Raw genomic sequence first — 23672 nt, 5'->3', positions numbered from 1 at the left:
GATGCAGGAATATTCCTTCTTTTCCCCTGCATATTCTCCATGCCCGCCTAGACCGCATCCGTTGCCCCACCCATATGTCAGGGCTCTTCACCAACACAACCTATTTGGCTAAGACCTTTTGGATCATAATCTACTGAAAACAACACTATACACAGTATATAGAAACACAATTGGCACTAGTGTTGATGACTATTGCTCTACTAATGAGGGTACAGCCTCATCATTGCTGATGGAATGGGAGGCTCTCAAAGTAGTGATTAGAGGGGTGTCAATAAATGTGGCAATGGGAACCAGGCACAAGCTCCTAAACGACCTTGCCGGTATAGAAAATATCATGGACAAATTAGAAAAAAAACACGCTGAAACACAAACAACCACGGGTGTATGACTACAACACCTACACACACCACATACACGCCAAAGAGGACAGGGCTGATACACTTCTGGCATGCATGATACAACCCCCCAGACCCAACCCCCAGACCCCCCACCCCGATCCTCAATGTGCTCTCTCACCCAAGCCAACAATGCTCCACACAGCTGACAGTGAACTAAGCATTCCAAGAAAATTACACCACACTACACAAAGCAGGCCCTCCACCTACCCTTGTACTTAGCAAGGACTTCCTGAAGTACCTTTGGCTCCCACGACTGGATAGACAGGCCCGTATACAGCTGGTGGCGCCAATTGCAGAGGAGGAAATCTGTGCAGCCATAAGGAGATGCCCCACAATAAGACTCCTGGGGTGGACGGACTGCCTGTGGAATTTTACATGACACTCACTGCACGACTTACCCCACAGTTAGCCAAATTATTTAACACAGCATGATGTGAGGACACTGCCAGCAACAACGAGCCAGGCCCTCCGCACCTCCCTATTGAAACCAGGCTGTCCACCTGACACATTGTCCTCATCTCGACCATCATAGGTCTCGCCATCACACTGACTATAAGATCCTCAGTAGGGTCTTCTTGGCACAGAGACTACTTCCCCTTCTTCCCCAGTTGATCAATGTGGACCAATGCGGATTCATTCCTCGTAGAAGCACATCTCTGAACATCAGACGTTTTTATCAGGTCATGGAATTAGCCCACACCGCCTTTCTGAGAGCAGGCTGCAATAAATTAGATTTACAACAAGCACTTGATTTGCTGGAATGGGAATACCTGTTTTCAGCACTCCCGTCTGCATTCGTCAAATGGGTTAAAGTACTATACGCTCTCCCAATGGCCAGAGCAAAAAACAGAGGAAATATCTCACCACCCTATCCAATATCCTGTGGCATGCGCCAGGGCTGCCCTTTGTCCCCAATGCTATTTGTCCTGGCTATGGACCACTGGCACAAAGGCTGAGACAGGAAGGAGAATCTTGGGGCATAAGGAAATAACAGCAATTACATACAGTCTTCTTGTATGCAGACAACATGCTTTTCTACAATAAAAGTACAAGAACCATACGCGGGTAGGTGACACCCTCCATCGATTCAGGGTAATGTCCAGGCTGCGAGTGAACCATACTAAACCACAGACATTCTCCTTCCGAGACACACTATCTCACACTAATAGGGTCTATACGGGGACAATTGTGATCCCAGTCACTCAACACACTTTTAAATCCTTAAGAATCAATATATACTGATCCCACACTGATTTGCTGGACGGTAATTTCCAGAGGGCGATGACATCCCGAAGAGCCCAATAAAGTTCTGGATCACTTTCCATCTGGCAGTCATCCAGCTGCATAGCACTGGTGGAAATGGTTATGTTACCCAGGATGCTGTACTGTTTTGTAAATCTTCCCTTACTCATATCACAAAGCATCTTCCGAACATCGAACACACTACTGATAGAACTAATCTGGGCGACGGGTCGCTACTGTATCGGCCTCCAAAAACTGCAGCTGCCCACAGATGAGGGTGGAATGGGAGCCCCAGACTTTCGCACCTATTGTCTAGCAGCGCAGTTGCAATGGCTCTCCCATTGGCTGGCAGGTATCCACCTCCAGGAAATAAATTATACACAAGCTCGCCTAAATAGTGGAAAACTGTATGCGTTACTCATACCTGGGACACTCAACGTCCACAGAAGTTACCTTTATTACTACATAATGCACTATGGTATTGGCACACAGCCATCCGTCAGATGAAAGACATGTTCCCTATATGCCCCGAACATACCCCTATGTGGCGTCCCCCCCCTTATTGGGAACATTATCTAGATCCAGGCTACGCCACTAAGAGCCCCAGGGCATCTCCACCTTAGGAAACTTGTTTGAGGAGGGTACGCTGCTCCTGCATCACATGTTCATGACCCGATTCCCACTACCTGGTACTCTTTTTCTAACTCATGCTAACATAATGCAATATATACGTCAGCACTAGTCAAACACCGGGTACAAACCCCATACGTACGCACTGGTAAAACACTGTACAACATGGGGTCGGGTAGAGACTTGGTAAGATGGTTATACAAAGCCCAGCAAACACACTTACACATATCCCTGGCCCCACCTAAAAGAAAAATGGGAATCAGACCTCTCCTGCCCACTCCATGACAAAGAATGGAAATTTCTCACGGAATATGCAACTCATATCCCTCGCAACTCATGTTTCAAGTTTATGCAATACACTATGGGCCATATGTACAAACATATTTTCCCATTGACACAGAATGGGAAAAACCCTTTGATACATCTGGCCCTATATTCCATAGAGCATATCTAACTACTTTAAAAGTGCACACTCTCTTCCCTTGAGCAGCATCCACCTGTACGCACTGCCACATGGAGGATGCTGACCTCCTACACACGTTGTGGGCGTGCACCTCCTTAAGACCCTTCTGTGAAAGTGTCTGTGAAGCACTAAGAGCAGTAACGGAATCAACACATTGGGACTATGCCAAACAGTGCATATTAGGACTATACCAGAGACTCCATGGGCTCCAGCGTGATGGCGAGATTCACAGATCTGGTCTTGGTACTAGCTAAGCGTCGGAAAACAAGCCATTGGAAATCAGCAACTCCTCCAGCGGAATCATCGTGGGAAGTGGATGTGATCGGTTGGGTGTAAAGCAGACAGAGCTGCACTACGCTCTGAAGGATATAGAGGATGGTGAAACCGCCCTATTTCCGCAGCCTGGGATTTGATGCTGGAGCAGTTCAGACAGCGAAGCTCTGAGACTAAATAGTTCAAAGATCCACATTGCTAGGATGACCCTCCTAATTGGGCAAGGTGGTCCGACCAGCCTTATAACTCCAGCAGCTCCCCTACTTCCTGAAACCAGTTACTGATCTGTGTACTACACATTACCAGGGGGGCCCAGCCTCAACTGTGCTCCTTAATCCTGAAGTGCATGCAGGCTGCAAGTGGATATGGTGCATGTTGGAGGGTGTGGGGTGAGGGGTAAGGAGTTGTTTAGTTTTATATGAGAACAGAAAGTAATTCACTGTAGAAAGGGGGTACATTGCAAGTGACATCATACTGATCATCAATCAACATTCTTGTAATTTGATCATATATTGTTCCTATTGTAATATCAACGATTGATGTTAATTCTGCTCGTACTACGCGACATATTGCTTAATACCGTTTCATGTCTGTGGTAAAGATGTTTATCCATAAAATCTAATAAAACCTGTTTTAAAATAATCTAATCTAATCATTGTTTTCTCTTTGCATTCTGGTCCCTGTAGTTCTTATTTTCCAAAGGCTTGACTACAGTTGGGACTGCAGTGAAAGTGCTAGGACATAAACAGGACCTCATCCATCAAACCTGCTCAGGAGTGTACCATGGAGGTCACTCTACAAGCCCATTCAGATATTGTTCTCTATTTGACACTTCAACCAGCTGACATGATTAAAAGTATAGAAATCCTGCGCAGGGGATGTAATACTCCAGCCCTACTCAAAAGTTCTGGTATGGTGCCATTACGAAAATACTGTTTCTGCTGGGAAGCTCTGATACTGTCACTTGAAAGCACAACAGCCATGCTCAGAAGTTGTGATTATGCCACAGTACATTTATAGCATTTACTTGGAAAGGTGTCATTACTGTCCCATTCAAATTATAGCAGTGTTGTTGAGTAGTTGTGGTAAAGTACGTATTGTAGCCGAGCTTAGACATTCTAAAACAGTCCCATTAAAACAGGATTTCTACTTGGAAGAGGTGGAGTCCTCCTAGTGTGGTATGGCAGTGCTGCTTTTAAGTACAGACACTGCCCCATTAAATGCACTGAATTGCGGCAAGAAGTGCTTATACGTTTCCACCTAGTAAACAGCCCTGCAACGAAGTGCCCATTCTGTTGGCAGTCTTGCTAAGAAGCACAGTTATTGCCTCATTAAAGTTCTAGCAGCTCTGCTGACAAATGCTACTCCCGCACATACTTTACTTCTATAAGCACAGTAGACCAGTCAAAAAAGGTTGTTACTGTCCCATACAAGGTGTAGCAGCAACGCTGAGTGGGCAGTGCTCTGCCCAGTTTACAGTATGGCAGCTGTGCTGAGCAGCGTTTAACAGTCCCATTAAGAGTCAGAAGGCCCGTCTGGAAGAGAGAGCACTTCTCATCACTTCCCACCAGAGGGCACCAGACCTGTTGTGGAGGGAAAAGGTAAGTTCAGACACCATTTTTATTCAAATATCTACTCTACTACCAACATGTTAAAATATCCTTTTCAAACAAATCTTTGCAGAACTTGACACGCAGCACGTCTCATAGTGATCCCAACCAAGATTTTCCTTGTTAGAAACCTAGCCCTTAGTGTGGGCTTACTGAAGAATGGCTGTATCCACCCAAAGTATTTAATCCATGTACTGACTAAAATCAAGTCAGTGTTTTTTGTAAAGAAAAAAATCCTACACACACACAAACACAGAAGGTGCTTGAGAGAACACACACAGAGAAGGTGCTTGAGAGAGGTGGCACCTAGGTTGGTAGGGGGTGTCAATTTGTAGTCTGCATAGGGCACCACTGCCTTGAATATTTCTTCACTGCTAATGAGTACGAGTGCAGATGGTACATTCCTCTTTGACATTTGAAGTCTGAGCAATTTGCAGACTCGGTGATGGTGTATGGGTAGAGATGTCTGTTATATTTGCATATTACCTTTTAAACAGTAGATAGATATGTATCATTTACAGTTTAGAATGTTATATGAAGTTATAGTTCTGATGTTCTAATGTATTATGACCTTGGGGAGTTCTCTCTCTAGTCAGCTCTATGTCCATTGGAGAGGGAACACCAACTGCAGTGATCTGTTACTCAATAAAGTATCTTTTTCTACCACAGCGAAGAGTTCATCCTTGAAATCATAAGATTGGTGACGATCTCCGGTCAGTAAGGCATTTTACGGTGACTGCATTAAGGGAAGAGAGTTGGTGCTGGACCCACCGTTTACAGTAAGAAAGCGTGTGGAATAGAGTTTCGTGTGATTCAACATACACTCCTGAAAGACTGAAAGTGATTACTGAGCAATTGGTGTGAGAAACAAAATACAGACTGACTACATTTTGAATAAAAAAAATTCTAGCTTACGCGTCAAGAGTTTTCAATTCAATTAAGGACACGGAGGTGAAGAATATGCTTTTCTCTCTCTTTACTGCAAACAAACAGCAGCCCTTTACCACAAAAAAACTACATTTTCCATGAACCTACGTAGTCCATAATGTCCACCAATCACAGGTCTTCTCCCTGCATATCTATCTCTGCCAACACAGTCCTTACTCTTTCTTTGCAATCAAATTCAAACAAATATTTGACTCCTAGGAACTGGAATCTCTCTGAAAAACTGGAACTCTGCCGGCAAGACCGTCGACTGTCCTTCTGTCTGAAGAAAAGCCATACTTTCTTTCGCCTCCGTCACCAAAAGATCAATCAGGTATTTTTGCTTTCTGCACCTGAAGAAAAATAGAAGACATGCAAATAACATCTAATATCTCTTTATAAAAATATTCTCATTTAATGGGAGGGCATATAAAATTCACATAACATGCATATCATCGTCAAACAATATAACAAGATAAAGAATACTATTATCTGCAGGGTGGGATAATCCTCGCCTCCGTTTCCTTAATAGAATTAAAAATTCTAGACGCGTAAACTAGAAAATGTTTTATTCTATGTCAGGACCGGAGGCTTCAGATTATGCTAGTTCAAAGATGATCCACCACTGCGTAAACAACATCAACAATAGGATTGTGATAAAAAAAACTTTAAATGTGGAATCTGAAGACCAATCAGCCGCTCTCATAATGTCTTCTAAACGAGAACCAACCGAAAATGCCTTAGAAGCATGGCTCCACGAACTGAATGTGCTCCAAACATAGAAACATTTATTCCAGCCTCCCCTATAATCCATCAAACCCATCTGGCCAGAGTTGCCACAGATACTGCACCAAAGGGTTTTTGTAATAAAAATGAGCAACTGCCTATGTATATCTCTTCATAAGGCTTCAAACATTTGACAATACATAATTTCAGATGATGAGGAAATGCTAGATAAGCTACACATCTAGAAGCTGTCTTCATATGGTTAGAAATAGTGAACGACACTCCTGAAGGAGTAAATACTCTACCTGCTAAATCCAAGGCACGAACATCTGATACTCATCGACAAGATAGAAGACAAAGCAACACAGTTAGCTTTGCTGATAACTGTTTACGCGAAAGATCTTCATTACATGGCTAAGCTCTCAAAAATAGTAAGATCACATCTACCTCCCATAGAGCTGAGTATTTGGGTTGGGGAGGTTTTACCATTACAATACCACGCATCAACTTACATATTAACGAATGTTCACCTACAGGTTTCCCTTCTAAGTGAATGTGACCCGCTGAAATAGCGGATCTGAAATTGTTAATAGAGATGTAAGCTAGACCTTGAGAGGCCAGGTCAGAAAGAAAATGAACGATCACACTAATATTTGTCCTCAGGGGATCAACACATTGTTCACTACACCAACCAACCCATCTTTTCCATTAAGATTCATACCTCTTGTTGGTGGAAGAGGCCCAATATTGGGATAAGAGGAACAAAGCTTTGTCTGAAACTCCTGGAACTTGCCATCATCTCTGGAAACACTCCATGCCATGAGCGACAATTGCACCAGTATCACCAGAGGATGTTGAGACCCCACTGAGTCCAGCAATAGACTCTGATCCCTGGGGATCGCTATAGGTTGTGCACAGGACATTGACACTGCAACTGGAAACCAAGGCTGAGCTTTCCAAATTGGGGTCACCAGAATCAACTCTGACTTCTGTCTCTTCGCCTGAGATAGTGCTCTCTGAAACACGAAAAAAGGAGGAAACGCATAAAGAATCCCCTTCTCCCATGATTGCAGAAATGCATCTGTTCCTGACGCTAGAGGATCCGGCCTCCAACTGAAGAAGTTATCCAGTTGGGCATTGAGTCTTGAGGCAAATAGGTCCATTGAACAAGGGCCCCACTGAAGATTCAATTGTTGGAATACTAGAGGGTTGAGCTTCCAATTGCTGCCATCCCTGAGGAATCGAGTGTTCCAATCTGCTATCAGATTGGCACAACCCGGTAAATATTGTGCTGTCACCGAAATGTGGTGTTGAAGGCAAAACTGCCAGAACTCTTTTGCAATCTCCACACAAGATCTGGTTCCCCTCCAGTCGATTGATATATTGAACCGCCGAAATGTTGTCCATACGTAGGAGGATGCAATATTTCGCTTGTCATGGAGAAAGGGATCGGATTGCAAAAACTCCTGCTAAAAGTTCCAGAGAGTTGATATGTAGTTTCAGTTCCTCAGTTGACCATCGGCCCCCTGTTTTAATTGAACCACAACGAGCACCCCAACCCCATCTGCTGGTGTCGGACTCTATGATCATCTCTGGGACTGATGCAAAGATGGCTCTGCCGTTCCACATGTCCATGTGTGCTAGCCACCAAGCTATTTCCCCTCAGGCTTCCTCCGACAGGCCGATCTGTTCCACACAGGATAGGCCCCTTCGAAGATGCAAGATCTTCTGCCGCTGCAAGGCCCGGTAATGAAGAGGCCCTCTAAAAATCATTTTAATGGACTAGGCTAGCAGACCCACCAGGCGAGCTAGGGTCTTCAATGATATAGTCCGAGAGGCAAGGGCTCTCCTCAACTCTTTCTTGATGGAACTCCTCTTTGCGGGAGGCAATAACAGTTGGGCTTTGACAGAATCTACTTGAAAGCATAAGAACTCTATAACTCTGGCCGGAATCATTACCGAGTTGATCAGAAAACCTAGATCCTGCAGGAGATTGACCGTCCAAGAGAGATGTACCCAGGCTGACTCTTCTGTTTGGCCCATGATCAGAATGTCGTCCAGGTATATAATGAGGCGAATGCCCCTTTCTCTGAGAAATTGTACCACTGGTCTTAGAAGCTTGGTGAAACACCAAGGAGTGGAAGACAGCCCAACAGGTGAATGGCAAACTCGTACCGTTGATCTCGCCAATAGAATTGGAGGTATTGACAATGGGGTTCGAATATAGGAATCGTAAGGTATTTGTCTTTGAGATCCAGGCACACCAGATAGTCTCCTTCTTGAAGAAGATCTCTTAATAGGTGGATACTCTCCATCCTGAAGTGACGATAAACCACCCAGGAGCTGAAGTCCTTTAGATTGAGTACAAGACGTGAACCGCCTCCTTTCTTTTGCACCAGGAAAATAGAACTGACAAACCTGGAAGGGTGAGGGCTTGATTTGATGATGACACGTTTGTGAAGAAGAGCCTCTACCTGTATCTATGAAAGAACTCTCTAACAGGGGAAAAAAGAATGGGACAAGGAAAGGTCTGTAGAACCCAGGGATCTTGTGAAATATGCTCCCAAGCTCCAACATGTTCCTTCAATCTCCCCCCCCAAAAAACCTCTGAGAACGGAATGATCCTCAACTGTAGATGTTCCATCGGGGTAGTTGAAATCACCTCGGTTGTTCTGGAAACCACAACCTCGGCCTCTCCGGGCTTTAGTAGGGTAAAACTCCGATCTTGGGTAAGAATTTTGGCCCTCCTGGTGGATTGTATCCTCCAGAGATCTAGTAGAATCCACGGCCTGGTGCTCGACCCCTACAGCATCCGGACCTGGCAAAAAGGCCCCTGCTGATCATCTTCTTAATTGAACATTGGGCTTTGTCCAGCGCAGAAAAAGTAGCAACATATTTCCCCAAGTCCTTGAGGAATTTGTCGCCGAAGAGCAAACCATTTGCCAGAGAACCTGCTTCATTAGTGGCCAATTCCGCTAGTTTAGGATCGATTCTCATATAAAACGAGCGTCTGCGCTCCATAGACATGCCATAATTAGCATTGCCTAACAAACAGATGGCTCGCTGTGCCCATTCTAACATAATTTGTGGATCCAGAGAAGTTTTAGATTCTTTAGTTTGATCAGCCAGCTCTAAAATCTTTGTTAGAGGACAAGATATGTCTTAAAGTTTGTCTTGACAGCTTTTCCAGGCTCGGTCTCAGCCCTTCTTGGGGTCCTTAGAAAAACTCTTTATGAAAGTAGCCATATTTGGATCGAGCTCGGGCGTCTCCGCCATCTTGCCCAACAACGAGGGCCATGGGATTTCAGAGCGCAAATTATTGCGTACGTCCCGATCAAAACCCTTTCTTATTCAGTGTTGTACATAGTGTGCTACCTCTGCATATGGGATCCACTCTGTGGATCGTGGATGGATTATGTTTTCCGGGTCAAAAGATAAAGTGCGGGGAACCTGAACACTTTCTGGTGTAATACACAACTTATGTTTGCGCTTACCAGAAGGTTTGGGTTCATCTTGGTCATGATAAGAACCTGAGGATAGGGAAATTGAGGAGGGATTGCCTTCTGTATGAATAGATGATTCTATCCCAGTCTCCGGAACTTCCAGGGCCAGAAAGGAACCATATTCGTGGTCTTTTATCGCAGACGCAGCCATATGTGCAAGGATCTCTGCAGATGAGGCTGGTCCCTTAGAGGCTCGTCGGGTAAAACCCACATCCAAACTCTCGCCATGCTGAGAACCAGTTTTAGGCAGTGAACGCCTTTTCAATTCACAGTGACCAAATCTTGCAAGCGGTTGAGTGAAGGGCTTTAAAGCCTTTTTAAGAGCCTGATTTACATCGTTTTGGACGTGATAGCCCAAGGCTTCCACCAATCTCTCCTCCATATGCTGTTCATCAGTTTTTTCAAGAAGGTCCTGTTCATATTCATCCTCTTCGGGGTAGTAAGCCATGGCTCTATGGAGGATAAATGAAGGAGTTCAATGGAGGGAAAAATGTCCCAGCAGGAATAGACTCACAAGTGAGTAAATCAAAATATATTTATACGATATATATTATATAATGCAGGCTAAAATGTGTAGGGAGCTCCTGCCAATAACCCCAAGACAAAGCCCCAATAACACGTATTTGCCCCGTTGAGCGTTCAGGGGCTAAAACAAAATTTGAAATACTCAAAACAAAGCGCACACGCAATCGCGCAGCGTCTCATCCGATCTCCCAAAACACTACAGAAGAGATCAGGGAGAGCGCATGTGCGAGGTGGGAAATAGAAATAGGACTGGTCCTCTTCACAGCAGTCGTGGTCTAGGAGTCCAAAGGACTCTGAAGCGTCACAATACAGGCAAAGCCCATTCAAATACAGCGCCTCGTATGGTGCCCGTCTGATTTTAAAAGTGGACTTCTTCGGTGAGCACTAGCACCGCATTCGACCCGTAAGGGAAATGATCAAGCATGCGTAGCGCTGACAATGGATTTGAAGCACCACAACACGTTTCAAAGCCCCGCTCCACACTGCTAGTATGAGCAAATGTATAATACAATTAAATTTTTAACAGAATAACAAGAAGGATTGGTTATCTTTAGGCTGCAAGCAGCAAAGAAAGAGGAAGGACTGTGGTTGCAGAGATAGATATACAGGAAGCAGACCTGTGATTGGTGGACATTATGGACTACGGAGGTTCATGGGAAATGTAGTTTTTTGTGGTAAAGTGTTTTGATTCGCTGCTGTTTGTTTGCAGTAAAGAGAAAGAGAAAACCATAATCTGAAGCCTCCGGTCCTGACATAGAATTAAAACTTGCCTTGTCAAAGTCAGCAGTTGTAGCAAGATGCGTGTTTGAAAATAATCGCAGGGTGACCAAGGAAAGGAATGTGTTGTCAAGCACGTCACTTTGGAAATTCAGTGCTTGGCTGCTGAGGCTCGTAATATACAAAATGCGCCCACTGCATCTAGAAACAAACGTGAAACCAGCCTGGACACGTTTGCTGTACAAACTCTATTGCCCATAGAAAATCACATAGGGGACGTAAAGTGACTTTTTTGGCGGCCATCTTTATGAAATGGGCAGTTGTGCACTGCAGTAACCTAAAACACGACAAACTGAAAACAAGGCACTGAAAATGTACTCAATTCATAATTCCTATACAAATTTGACGCAAACGGATTATATGCAGAAAATGTGCTCAGTGATGGGCAAACCCATTTAAGGAACAAAACATTGTTTAAACAACTTTGAAATCCTCAGTGCCTGTGACAGATAGTAAGTGACAACAGTGACAGACACACCGATTGATATGATTACAGTACTTTGGCAGTGTGCAATATTAATAAAGTAATCTGGAAATCTACTTATTATTTTTGCATGGTGCTTGCATTTTTTGGTGATTTACACACATAATGACTTTGTGACTGCTACTGGATATTGACAGCGGTGACAGGCACACCATTCACACGCAGTGACTGAGAATAAATACCTCAACTTTAGCCTCCATTAAATACAATCTAGGTGGTAAGTGATGGTTGTAGTGGAAGAAGGAATTATACATCCACCTTTATTCCGCTCTGAGTCTGGAGCTCCACCAATAGAGTGGGAGGAGCGGATAGAAAAATTTGAAAATTATATTGAAGCCCACATGAAAGAGTTTAGAGCGTCACGAAAAAAAGCATTGTTGTTAAGTACGTTAGGTAAAGAAGGGCAACATATTTTTAAGTACTTACCAGTAGCTGAAGAGAAAAATGGCCAAGCAATTACTAATGTGTATTTGGAAGCCAAACCAAGACTAGAGAAGAGATTCACTAAAGAAACGAAAATCGTTATGTGCAGACATACGTTTTATACTAAACCACAGAAAAGTGAGGTAACAGTAGTTCAATTTCTAACAAGATTATGAGAATTGTCAGTGAAATGTCAGTTTGGAATTATGAGGGGTTAAATAATAAAGGATCAATTGATTGTACAGTGCAAAAAACAAAAGAGTTTGAGTCATTACAAGATACAATTGAGATAGCAAAAGTTGTTGAACAGTCAGATCAATGTATGAAAGAGGTGGAATGAAAAAACAATATAGGCGTATCATATGTTGAACGGGAAGACGTAGAAGTACTTGGTGTAGATGAACAGTACTCCGAGCAGACTAGCTAGGGTTTGAAAGAAAAAAAAGCATGAATAATTATAAGTACCTTCAAGCAAGGTGAGACTCAGAAGCAATTTAGAAGATTGTGTATTAGATGTGGAAGCAACTTACATGATGTTGATTTCAAAAACTGTTTTGCTATTGGAAATAATGAAGACAGTGTGGTAAAAATGGACACTTTGCTCGTATGTGTAAAAGGAACAATAGGTATAAGATTGTGGCAGTGCAAGAGGAGAAGGAAGATGGTGATGTGGAGGGGAATAGGATTTTATAATATATCTAAAGATTGGGTAAACAATGGAAGGAAGTGTAGACCGAAAGGTACATTTACTTTTAAGGGGAAGTGTTAGAAGTGGGGTCTTTGGATGGCAGTCAGGTTACCCCCTGTCCAAGCAAGGACCCTAACTTCAGTCAGGGTAAGTCACACATAATCCAAATTATCCTGTGCCCAACCCTCTGGTAGCTTGGCACTGAGCAGTCAGGCTTAACTTAGTATGCAATGTGTAAAGTATTTGTGCAATAAATCATGCAAAAACAGTACAACACCACAAAAATACACCACACAGTGTTTAGAAAAAAGATGCAGGTCAAAACGATCAAGATTCAATAAGTTTACATTGAGATATCACTATAAAAATGATATAAAGTGTCTTTAGTCTTAAAAAAGCAACAAATGTCTCTTGCCAGCACAAAGTACCTGGTTTGCGTTCAAATTCTCTGCAAGGGACCGCAGAGGAGGAGTTGCATGGAAAACGGGGAGGTGTGCATCGATTTTCCCAGCGCACACAAACAATGCGTCATTCAGTTTCCACGCAGGGCAGGCTTTTTGTCAATTTCTGGTGCATAGACTGGGATCCTCTTTGGGTTACGGGGTTTTCGGACACCCCAGGGACGATGCGTTGAAATCCTGGGTGTGCAGGACGAAGTTACAGGGGTTGCGTCGATCTGGTGGACGTTGTGTGGGAATTTCTGCTGCACTGCAGGTGCTGCGTCGATTCCTCTCAGGAAGTTGGGCTGCGTTGTTCCGGTTCGGCTTTGCGTCCACCCAGTGGGCCGCGCGTTGCATTTCCAGTCCCAACACTAGCGCTGCGTTGATCTCCTTGTCGGGAAGTCAGGCTGTGTCGTTCTGGTTCGGCGTGCAGTGATTTTCTCACTGCGAGGCAGGCGGTGCATCATGTCTTACAGGCTGTGTGTCGATTTTCGCCGCACAAGGAGTTCTTTTGCAGAGATGAAGTCTTTTTGGTCCTGAGACTTCAGGGAACAGGAGGCAAGCTCTATCCAAGCCCTAGGAGAGCACTTCTCAGCAGAGCCAGAGGACAGCAAGGCTGCAGGGCAACAGCAGAGCAGCAGTCCTTTGCAGAAAAGCAGTCAGGTGAGCCCTTTGGGCAGCCAGGCAGTTCCTCCTGGCAGGTTGCAGGTTCTGGTTCAGAGTTTCTTCTCCAGTGGTATCTTGTCCAGAAGTGTCTGAGCTGGTAGGGTCAGAGACCCTGTTTAAATACCCAAATGTGCCTTTGAAGTGGGGGAGACTTCAAAGAGTGGCCTAGAAGTGCACAAGGTCCCCTTTCAGTTCCATCCTGTCTGCCAGGGTCCCAGTAGGGGGTGTGGCGGTCCTTTGTGTGGGGGCAGGCTACTGTCCTTTGACATGTAACTGTCATGCCCTCCACCCTCCCAGCCCAGGAAGACCCATTAAATATGCAGATGTATGCAAGTGTGACTGAGCATCCTGTGTTTGGGGTGGTCTGAGTGAATGCACAAGGGAGCTGTCAATTAAACCTAGCCAGACGTGGATTGTAAGGCACAGAAGGATTTAAGTGCAAAGACATGCCCACTTTCTAAAAGTGGCATTTCTAAAATAGTAATATTAAATCCAACCTCACCAGTCAGCAGGATTTTGTATTACCATTCTGGCCATACTAAATATGACCTTGTTACTCCTTTCAGATCAGAATCTACCACTCAAACAGTATGTGAGGGTAGCCCTAATGTCAGCCTATGAAAGAAGCAGGCCTCACTGCAGTGTAAAAATGAATTTAGGAGTTTTACACTACAAGGACATAGAAACTGCCCAGGTACATGTCCTGCCTTTTAGCTACATAGCACCTTGCCCTATGGGTTACCTAGGGCTTACCTTAGGGGTGACCACCTATATGTAGAAAAAGGGGAGTTTAAGGCTTGGCAAGTACTTTTAAATGCCAAGTCAAAGTGGCAGTGAAACTGCGCACACAGGCCTTGCAATGGCAAGCCTGAGTCATGGTTAAGAGGCTACTTATGTGAGTGGCACAAACAGTGCTGCTGGCCCACTAGTACCATTTAATCTACAGGCCCTGGGCACATGTAATGCACTTTACTGGGGCCTTACAAGTAGGTTAAATGAGCCAATTGGGTATAAACCAATATCAACGTGGTTAAGGGAGGGAGCATATGCACTTTAGCACTGGTTAGCAATGGTAAGGTGTGCAGAGTCCTAAAACCAGCAAAAACAGTGTCCAAAAAGTGGAGGGAGGCAGGCAAAAAGCTAGGGGTGACCACCCTAAGGCTGTCAAGTCTAACAGGAAGGAGGTCAGTTGATGGCAGATTCAGGATCACTATACACCATAATTCCTAAGGCAAATGTTTGCACAACACTGGCCAAAACTATGTCTATACCCCAGAGATATCAATCCTGGAGGATACCAGGGAGAAACAAATAGATATTGTAGAGTATATGATAACTAACATTGATTTTTATAATAGCTGTATGAAGGGAAACGTTTCTGTAGCTTAGAGTAGACCACCAATATTAGGATGGGAACATCAATATGATCTCCATTTGATAATCAATCCCAGAGCACCAAATCAAATTATGGTGGTCGATGAGATTACTGTGGAAGAGATTGAGGATGGTGCAAACAAAGTATTTTCCAATGAAATTGGAGAACTAAAAAACTATGTACATAAGATTATTGTCAAACCAAATGCTACACCAGATCAGCATAACATGCACAAAGTACCCATTATCGCATGAAAGGAAGTAAAATAGATGCTGGAGGATACGGTTGAAAAAGGAATTATTGAACCGATTGAAACATCAAGTTGGATTTCACCAGTTGTGATTACGAGCAAATCTGATGGTAGTTTTAGATCCTGTGTAGGCTTGTGTACTGTAAATCAAAACATTGTAGTGGATAACTATCCCCTTCCTAACATTAATGAACTAGTACTATTATTGAAAGGGGGTAAGTTTGTTTTCTAAATTGGATCTAAGAAACACATACCATCAAATTAAGCTCTCTAAAGATTTGAAACACCTCAATGCATTCATTACAACTGGAGGTGTATTCCAATTTAACAGGATGCCATTTGGTCTATCGTTGGCGGGCAGCATTTTTCAAAGGATGATGAGTCAAGTCTTAAAGAGAATTGAGGGTGTGGTTTATTTCCAGGACGATATATTGATTTTTGGAAAAAAATATTGAGAGCCGTAATATGGTATTTAAATGAGTTTTAGATAGAATTGCTCAAGCTGGTCTAAGACTTAAGAAAGAGAAGTTTAAATTTTGTGTGAAGGAGGTTGAATAGTTGGGTTATACATTGTCAGCCTCAGGAGTGACAAAAAGAGATGTAGTGGAAGCTATAAGAAAGGCGCCTGTCCCAGCTGACAAAGACCAGTTGAAGTCCTTTCTTGGGCTTAATGAATATTATGCAACATTTGTAAAGATTTTTGGAGAAAAAACTGAGCATATAAAAATATTTGTTGATAAAGGGATGTGTATTTAAATAGACCGAAGACCAACAAAGCTCTTTTGCTAACATATAAAATTACATATGTGCAGCCAACGTTTTAACACCATTTGATATGAAGCTGATGTCAATATTGACTGTTGATGCAAGTGTTGTGGGTTTAGGTGCCGTATTATCCCCATTGCATACAAACTGAGAGAAAACAGTAGCTTTTGCATCATGCTCCTTGACTGATAATGAGAGGAATTACGCAGTCATAGAGAGGGAAGCATTAGCTGCTGCGTGGGCAGCAGAATATTTCAGAATGTATTGGGGGTTTCTACGATTCTACGTACAGATCATAAACCATTAATAAAGATTTTGTCACCTGGAGGAGCTGGGACAGGGTCAGCAAGATTAGCAGCCCGTTTACAAGATTTTCAGTACAGGACAGAATACCTACCGGGCTGGAGAAATACCCAAGCTGATTGATTATTCAGATTGCCTTTGCCTTGTAAGAGGTAGACCAAATAAAGGTTGAAACTTGTGACAAGGAAGGAGCTGAGGCCAGTGTGTATGGTGCAGAAGAGCGAATCCAAGGAGGCAAAAGTAAAGAAAGATGGTTTGAAAGCATGAATAGAAATAAAGTGTTGCATCAGGTAATCGATATGTTTGTGTAGGGGAATAAGCGTGAAAGTGCAGTTTCTACAGCTGTAAGACCATACGTTAAGATAATAGATGAATTCTGTATGTGATGGCAAACTTATTTCTAGGGGTGACAGATTTGTAACCCTGGAGGATCTAAGATTTGAACTTTTTAAAATGGTGCATAAGGGTCACTTGGAGCAGACTTTAACAAAGAGATGACAAGAAAACTTTTGGTGGTTGGGCATGGAACAATAACCGAGAGGGTAGAACAATGTGTACATTGTAAAGATGGAGAGAAGGGGTTGAAAATAGGCTCAAAGTCTGTCATAGGTCAAATAGATGTTCCAGGATTTCCATGGCATACCTCGTTTGGATTTTATTGGACCTTTGAGTGGAGTACGAATAGAATCAAGATTTGCATTGATCATGTTGGATGTGTTTTCTAAATGGCTGGTAGTAAAATGTATGCGAGACATCACAACAAAGAACACCAGTAAAGTGTTAGAAGAAATATTTAGGGAGGAAGGTTACACTGTGAAACTAATCACGGATAATGGGACTCACTGACTTCAGAAGAGATAACAAAGTATTCGAGTTTTTGTGGTATCACACATGCTAGAACAGCACTCTATAATCCCCAGGCCAATGAAACAGTAGAGAAAGCAAACGACATGGTAAAAGGAGTGATAAAAATGGCAGTAGAAAAGAGAAGTGATGTAAAAAAAAAGAAAAATGGTGTGTGATCTTTTTTGGGCATATCGTACCACTTACAATGGTGTTACAAATGAAATCCCACTTAATGTGATGAGGGGACGCAAAGCGAATACAAAAATGCCACCAACATGGATGGGAATGTTACTAAGCCAAAATCTAAGAGAGGATGATTGTGAAAATAGGTATCAAAGGGAAAGTGGTGTTGAAGTGGGAGACTTAGTGAAAGTGAAACCTGGATGTGTTGAGGGTGGCTTGACCAAATGTTGAGGCCCATATAGAGTAAAAAAAGTACATTTGGGTTTGTGGTTTTGGAAAATGGAGAGCGATGGAATCTAAGGAGTGTGGCCTTACACGGGAAAGAGAATGGTGGTAAAATGAATGATGAGGAAGGTTGTAGTGATTTCATGATGATGGAAGATAATGATGTTCTGGGAAGAAGAGTCTATAAAGCTGGAGAAAGAGTGAGAGATAGTGTAGGAGACACAACTAATGAACAGAGTGGTAGAGGATATAGGTTGCCAAGGAATAGCGTACCACCCAAGTACTTAAGTGATTATATTTATGGATCATGAATACAGCATATACTTGTTTCAAGCAAATCAAATTATTTTGTTAAAGGGAAGGAGATGTGTTGTATTTGCATATTACCTTCTGAACAATAGATAGATATGTATCTTTAAAGTTTAGAATGTTATATCAGGTTATATTTCTAATTTAATATGACTGTGGGGAGTTCTCTCTCCAGTCAGTTTTATGTTGACTGGAGCGAGAACACCAACTGCAGTCATCTGTTACTCAATTAAGTATATTTTTCTAGCACATCGAAGGGTTCATCCTTGAAATCATAAGAATGCCCTGGCAGAAAAATGAGCAAGGAGAAGGTTGAGAATGTTCAGTACGTTTTCAACCTTATGGAGTAAACCAGAAAACCCAGGAATGGTACTAAACTACAAGAAAGAGCCAAGAAGCAAGTCAAAGGCAAGTTTGTCTTCATATTTTTTTTAATTATAAATATTGTTCAATAACACCTCTGCCTCACACATCTCCTTTTTTCATTTCTAAAGTATGCTTTAGGATACAGGCACACAAGTTCTTTGTACAGCAGGGATGGCAACACTGGCCGCATCCAATATTTTGCGAATACAAAATAAGCTTTACAAATACAGTGATGCATGGACAAATGTTCACAAGTCTTTTTTATGTGTTTAAGAAACGTTCTTTTGGATTTTCTGAGAAGGCTGCATTTTCAAGACCGGCGCCATATTATATGGAGGCTAGATCCATGTTCCTTCACATTCTGGTTCCCAAATTTTGGGTGCATTTATCCAGATAAGCGATGGGCTAAGATGAGATGTTACTGGGATAATCCCTCTCCTGAGCAGTGGAGAGTATTCAACAACGATACCTTAGGTGCTTGAACAATCTTTCAAGAATGACTGGTCCAGCCACTCCCATTCTCTGTTGTACTGAAGAATATGAAAGTGTTGCTGCACATGAGCCAAACAATGCCAAAGTGCTGTTGTACATCAACCATTTCTGGCCGATTCGAGGAACAAGTGCATTTGTTTCAAATTTGTGTTTGACGGATAACTTGTGACTCTCAGAGGCGTCCCCCAGCACAAGCTGATGAGTGTGCCAGACAGTCGGCAAACCATCAGTATGAAGATTTCTCTTCCTGGAAGGTCAAGTTGGTGAAGTACTGTTACTGTTTTTTTCTATATCACTTGTTCATTCTAGAACAATTTCTTCATGCTCAACTGTTCCGACTATTGCTGGGTGGTTTGGGTTGCATGTAGTGATTTTGACAGACGCAGGGTTCACAGTGATATATTATAGGAATATTTAGGCCCGGATTATGGCCTTGGCAGAGGGGATTACTCCGTCCCAAAGTTGTTCCATATGATATAATGGAACTTGTAATACGGTGGGCGGGATATCCGGCACGTTTAGGACGCAGCAATCCCCTCCGCCTAAGTCGTAATGAGGCCCTTAATGTGGTTCCATTCATTATAAGGAAACATATGGGTAAAACCAGAGACCGGAATGTATTTCCAGACAGACAAAAGGTAGGGGAAGAGATGATATAATCAAGATACATTGCTCTGATTGTCACTATTTTCAGTGATTTTGCCTGTGACTTTTTTCACAATCTGATATAAAATACTTATTTTTCCCCCAGAGGTTCTTACATGCTACTGTCTTTGCCAAACCAGATATTAGGAAGTAATCAGTTTTTCAAGATCCTCATTCTCCTCAATAAAAAAATACACAAGTTAATAGTGATATTTCATCTTCCACTCACGTTCAGGTTGTCCATGTTGCGCCCTTCATAGAGACTCATGTCACAGTTTACAAATGAGTTTTGTTGATATAGTATCCTACAAACAAGGTCATGATGCGTATGTTACAGTCTATCCAGGAGCTGAGGTTGACCTACAGAAAAAGATGCTGCACTCCACACATGAACAGACGACATCAATGCTGTTATTTGCTTGAGATGAATACTTCAATGTCGCAGAATAAGCACGATCAACTGTTGCACTCTACATATGAGATGATGCTGTCACAGTCCTGGGCTGCAAGAATCAATTACAAGAACGTTGCCTCTGCTCTGATGTTGATTACTGCATTCAGGTGAAGGAGTGAGAGAGTTCCAATGTATTTCCCTATAGGAAGTTGGACATTTTTTTTTGTTTATTCTCCTTTGCACATTCAGGGTCTGAGTGGCAGTCACAGTCTATTTTTTTCCGCATGCACTTTCCGACGTTTATGTGCAGCCTGTGAGAGTTGACACATGATATTCTCCAAGAAACTTTCATTTCTGTTGCAGTTAAAAACATACATCTCAGGCACAACCCTTCACCCTACATGCAGAATGTAAGGTAGAGCCCCACTGTGTTGGGGAAGTACTATTGGCCGTGTCCTTCACATCACCACTGTGGGATTTGGTCCTGGAAGCTCAACACTTGTGATGATCTGTACCAAATGGCAGCTTCACTAGAAAGTTCCTGTTTCATCTTGTGCTGCACATAATTCAGCAATAATGTTCTGAACAAGTAAAGTTTATTTGAGCCTTGTTGGGTCAGCTAAGCGATCTCTAAGGACACAACTCCAAATGCTCTGGAAATCCATGTTGGGAACATGAAAGTGGGAAGTAGAACTGGCATCTTCTCCCACCGGGGCAGTGATCACTGATATGTACATCCCAAGATGTCAATAACACTTGAAAAATAGTGTGTGACAAAATCCAAAGTCTATTATGGGCCACAATGTTCCTACGAGTTTGACCCACGACACAATGGCTCAGAGGCATGGGATAGGGCATGTAGATGACCACACTGACATAAGCGCCGTTAATGGTGGTGACTAACCATGGCTTCTTCTTGTTCAACCAAGAATTAATTGAGGACATTTCCTTGAGAGATGGAGCGGGCCAGGTCGGTGGAAACAAAGTAGGTGCTGAGCTGCCCTTTGCCCTTCACCTTGATGACCCCTCGACTATGACAGGTGTAGCCTAGTTTCTGAAGGACTTTGGCAGTTTCTTCTGTGACCTGGGGAGAGACAGGTCGAAAGGTCATTACCCATAACTATTGACTCTCAGTGATCAGTCAAACAAATAATAAACTTATTTCAGAAAGTAACAGAGAAACATAGAATTTCATGAAAGATTGGACCACAAGGCTCATGACATCTTTCTATTTCCCTGCTTACTTCTGACACCACGAAAGAAAGAACAAAGCTGGAAACAGTGTAGACATGATCTGTAACATTACACATACTCTAGTGGAAAAGTGAAATGTGTGCATAACTCATTCATCTCAGCTGAAGTGCATAGTTTGTGAGCTCTGCACGTCTCTTCTACTGAAAAATACAACATTGTGTGCTGTATATAACCTGTGTAATAAGTGTATCTACCTATCTATCTATCTATCTATAGTACTTACACATTTACTTTTTTAAGTGTCTACTTCTAGGACTTTATGTTGCTGCATTTTGCCAAACGATCTAATCTGCCTTTAACTGCCTGAGGGTGGAACTCTGGAACAAGCCAATACTTCAGCTAAAGCTAACCGAACTAGAAACACACCCTGGATGAGTCTTTTAGAACTGAACTCATTCTAGATTTCATACCTATAACTGGAATCGCATGCTAGGTGAAACCCCCTGAACAGGAAGTAATACTCAGATTAGGACCCCAGAACCAGACAATGAACTCCAGATAAGGGGTCATCGGAAAAGTATGCAGAGAACCTCTCACTTTCTCATTACAACTACTGGTTTTTGCCAAAGACTTATCAAAACATTTCACAGGTTAGGATGGAAGCCTTCAAAAGAACACTAGGCTCACCTGAATCTTCCCCAGCACTCCAGTGCTATCCATCCGGCTGGCCACGTTCACTGTGTTGCCCCAGATATCATACTGTGGTTTCTGTGCCCCGATGACTCCAGCAACCACAGGCCCATGATTTATACCTTGGAGGAGGAGAGAGATATTAGAAACACTTTAGGCTCGGAGAAGAGGTGGAAAACTGAATGATTGGCAAAAGTAAGAAAGAAGAAACACACAAAAGATATCATATCTCACGCATAATCTAAAAGGGACAAGAGCATGGGACAAACAGCAACCTCGTCTGGTGGTCAACTGACTAGCATCTTTATAAACATGGCTAAAAATATATCTTTAGTGGTCGGTGACTTTGAATGACCAATTACATTTTTTGAGTAACACTGGCCACTAAATACAATTGAAATGTAAGATCTCCAAAATGAGACCACGTTGGAGGGAAGATAGGTTCAAACATATCAACTGTATCCACACAGCCTTTTGTTGTATTTAGAAATGATAAGATATATGGAGTAGAAAGATGATACGAAAAAGATGAAGTACCGCACAGGAGGTGGACCGGATGATTGTAATACATCAAGACTCGTCCGCAGGACAGATCTTACAAACTGCAATTCAGTCACTGTTAGATAGTCCAAACAGTAACGCTTTATAAATGTAATTTCAACTTGCTGCTTGGCACATGTACCACTCTCGAGAGTGCGTAACTGGCAGCTTTGTTTATTGTTGAGTAGGCTCTAATCCTGCCAGACTTTTTGCCATTTCATAGGACAATCTGATATATAAAACTGCTTTTCTAGGAATTGTCATTTTTTACAACGCTCCTCTTTTTTTTTTTTTTTTTTTTTTTTTTTTTTGCCAAAAAGGTGAAAAAATGTTGATGATTAACTCTGTGCTCTTTTACTATTCAAAACACAGCTATATGCCTTCTTCTGGCACTGCCTAGCTTGGTCAGTTGTTTCTCCTTCTTATAATAAGGATGTTTGGCTAATACATAGGCAAGACCATTGTCTGAACACTGGAAATAAGAATCCACTTTCCAAAGGAAAAAAGTTTGTACTCACAAAATAAGTTTCTCAGATAGAGTTAAGGTATAGGAAGCTGTAACCGATAGAACATGGATTTCCTTTTTTCCTCGCAGATGTTTCGTTACTGACTGTCAGAAGTATCAAAAGAACTAAATGAAGGGGCCCAAAGGCAGTCCACACCAAAAACGTTTATATTTTTGAGGGCTTACAGATCTAACAGTATCAGTGTCAGATTGCAATAATCATGAAATAATTGGACATTTATGTACGCTTTTCGCAAGATTCAACTAACCTAACCAGCTTACTCTCACATTGATGGGATAATGTATTTGGGCACAAAGGGGATCTGCAGGACCTATGGATATCCGACAGCAGGGAAATTGGAAAAGAGCCTGCTCAGGGGAGATATGTAATGGAGAAACAGCAGTCTTTAGCCATAGCAATAATGAGTGTATTTGTGAAGAAGGATGGGGCACACTGTGTAACTAAAGAAAGAATCAAGGTCTCAGAAGGCTCGCCTCTCTATGTACACCACTCAGCTAATTTCTTTCCAGTGCACTGAACATGTAGGTTTATGGGAAGGGTGTCTGCTTCCAGAAGCTCCATCATTTAACCAGGCATAGGACAATGACTCAATATCTTCCTCTCAATCTCCAAACAAAGAGTTGGCAGACCTGGATGAATGGCTACTTCCTGTCCAGTTAGCAACTTCTCTCTGCATGAAGCCCCCTAATGAGGGCAAATACTTTGCAGCAAGTCTGGAAGCCATATGAGTCTGCCCCATTCATGGGTGATCAAGGGTCTTCTCATTTTCTGGATTGCTTTGAAATGCTCTAGAATT

At 42.6% G+C, this 23672-nt stretch overlaps 1 protein-coding gene across 1 annotated transcript in view; it reads right to left on the bottom strand.

Moving 5' to 3' along the window:
* Nucleotides 1-18441: 18441 nt before the first annotated feature.
* Nucleotides 18442-23672, bottom strand: part of ADCY4 (adenylate cyclase 4) — a 178555-nt gene continuing 173324 nt past the window's right edge. The window contains exons 25-26 of the mRNA XM_069238292.1: nt 21807-21931; nt 18442-21009 (exon numbers count right to left, since the gene is read on the bottom strand). Of these exons, the coding sequence (XP_069094393.1) occupies nt 20857-21009; nt 21807-21931 (278 nt within the window). The 3' untranslated portion in view covers nt 18442-20856. The remainder of the gene's footprint in view (nt 21010-21806; nt 21932-23672) is intronic.

This window comes from Pleurodeles waltl, chromosome 6, assembly GCF_031143425.1.
Source record: "Pleurodeles waltl isolate 20211129_DDA chromosome 6, aPleWal1.hap1.20221129, whole genome shotgun sequence".
Taxonomy (NCBI): domain Eukaryota; kingdom Metazoa; phylum Chordata; class Amphibia; order Caudata; family Salamandridae; genus Pleurodeles; species Pleurodeles waltl.
Note: the sequence above shows the minus strand (reverse complement) of the source record. Positions and strands in the feature narration are given on the sequence as shown.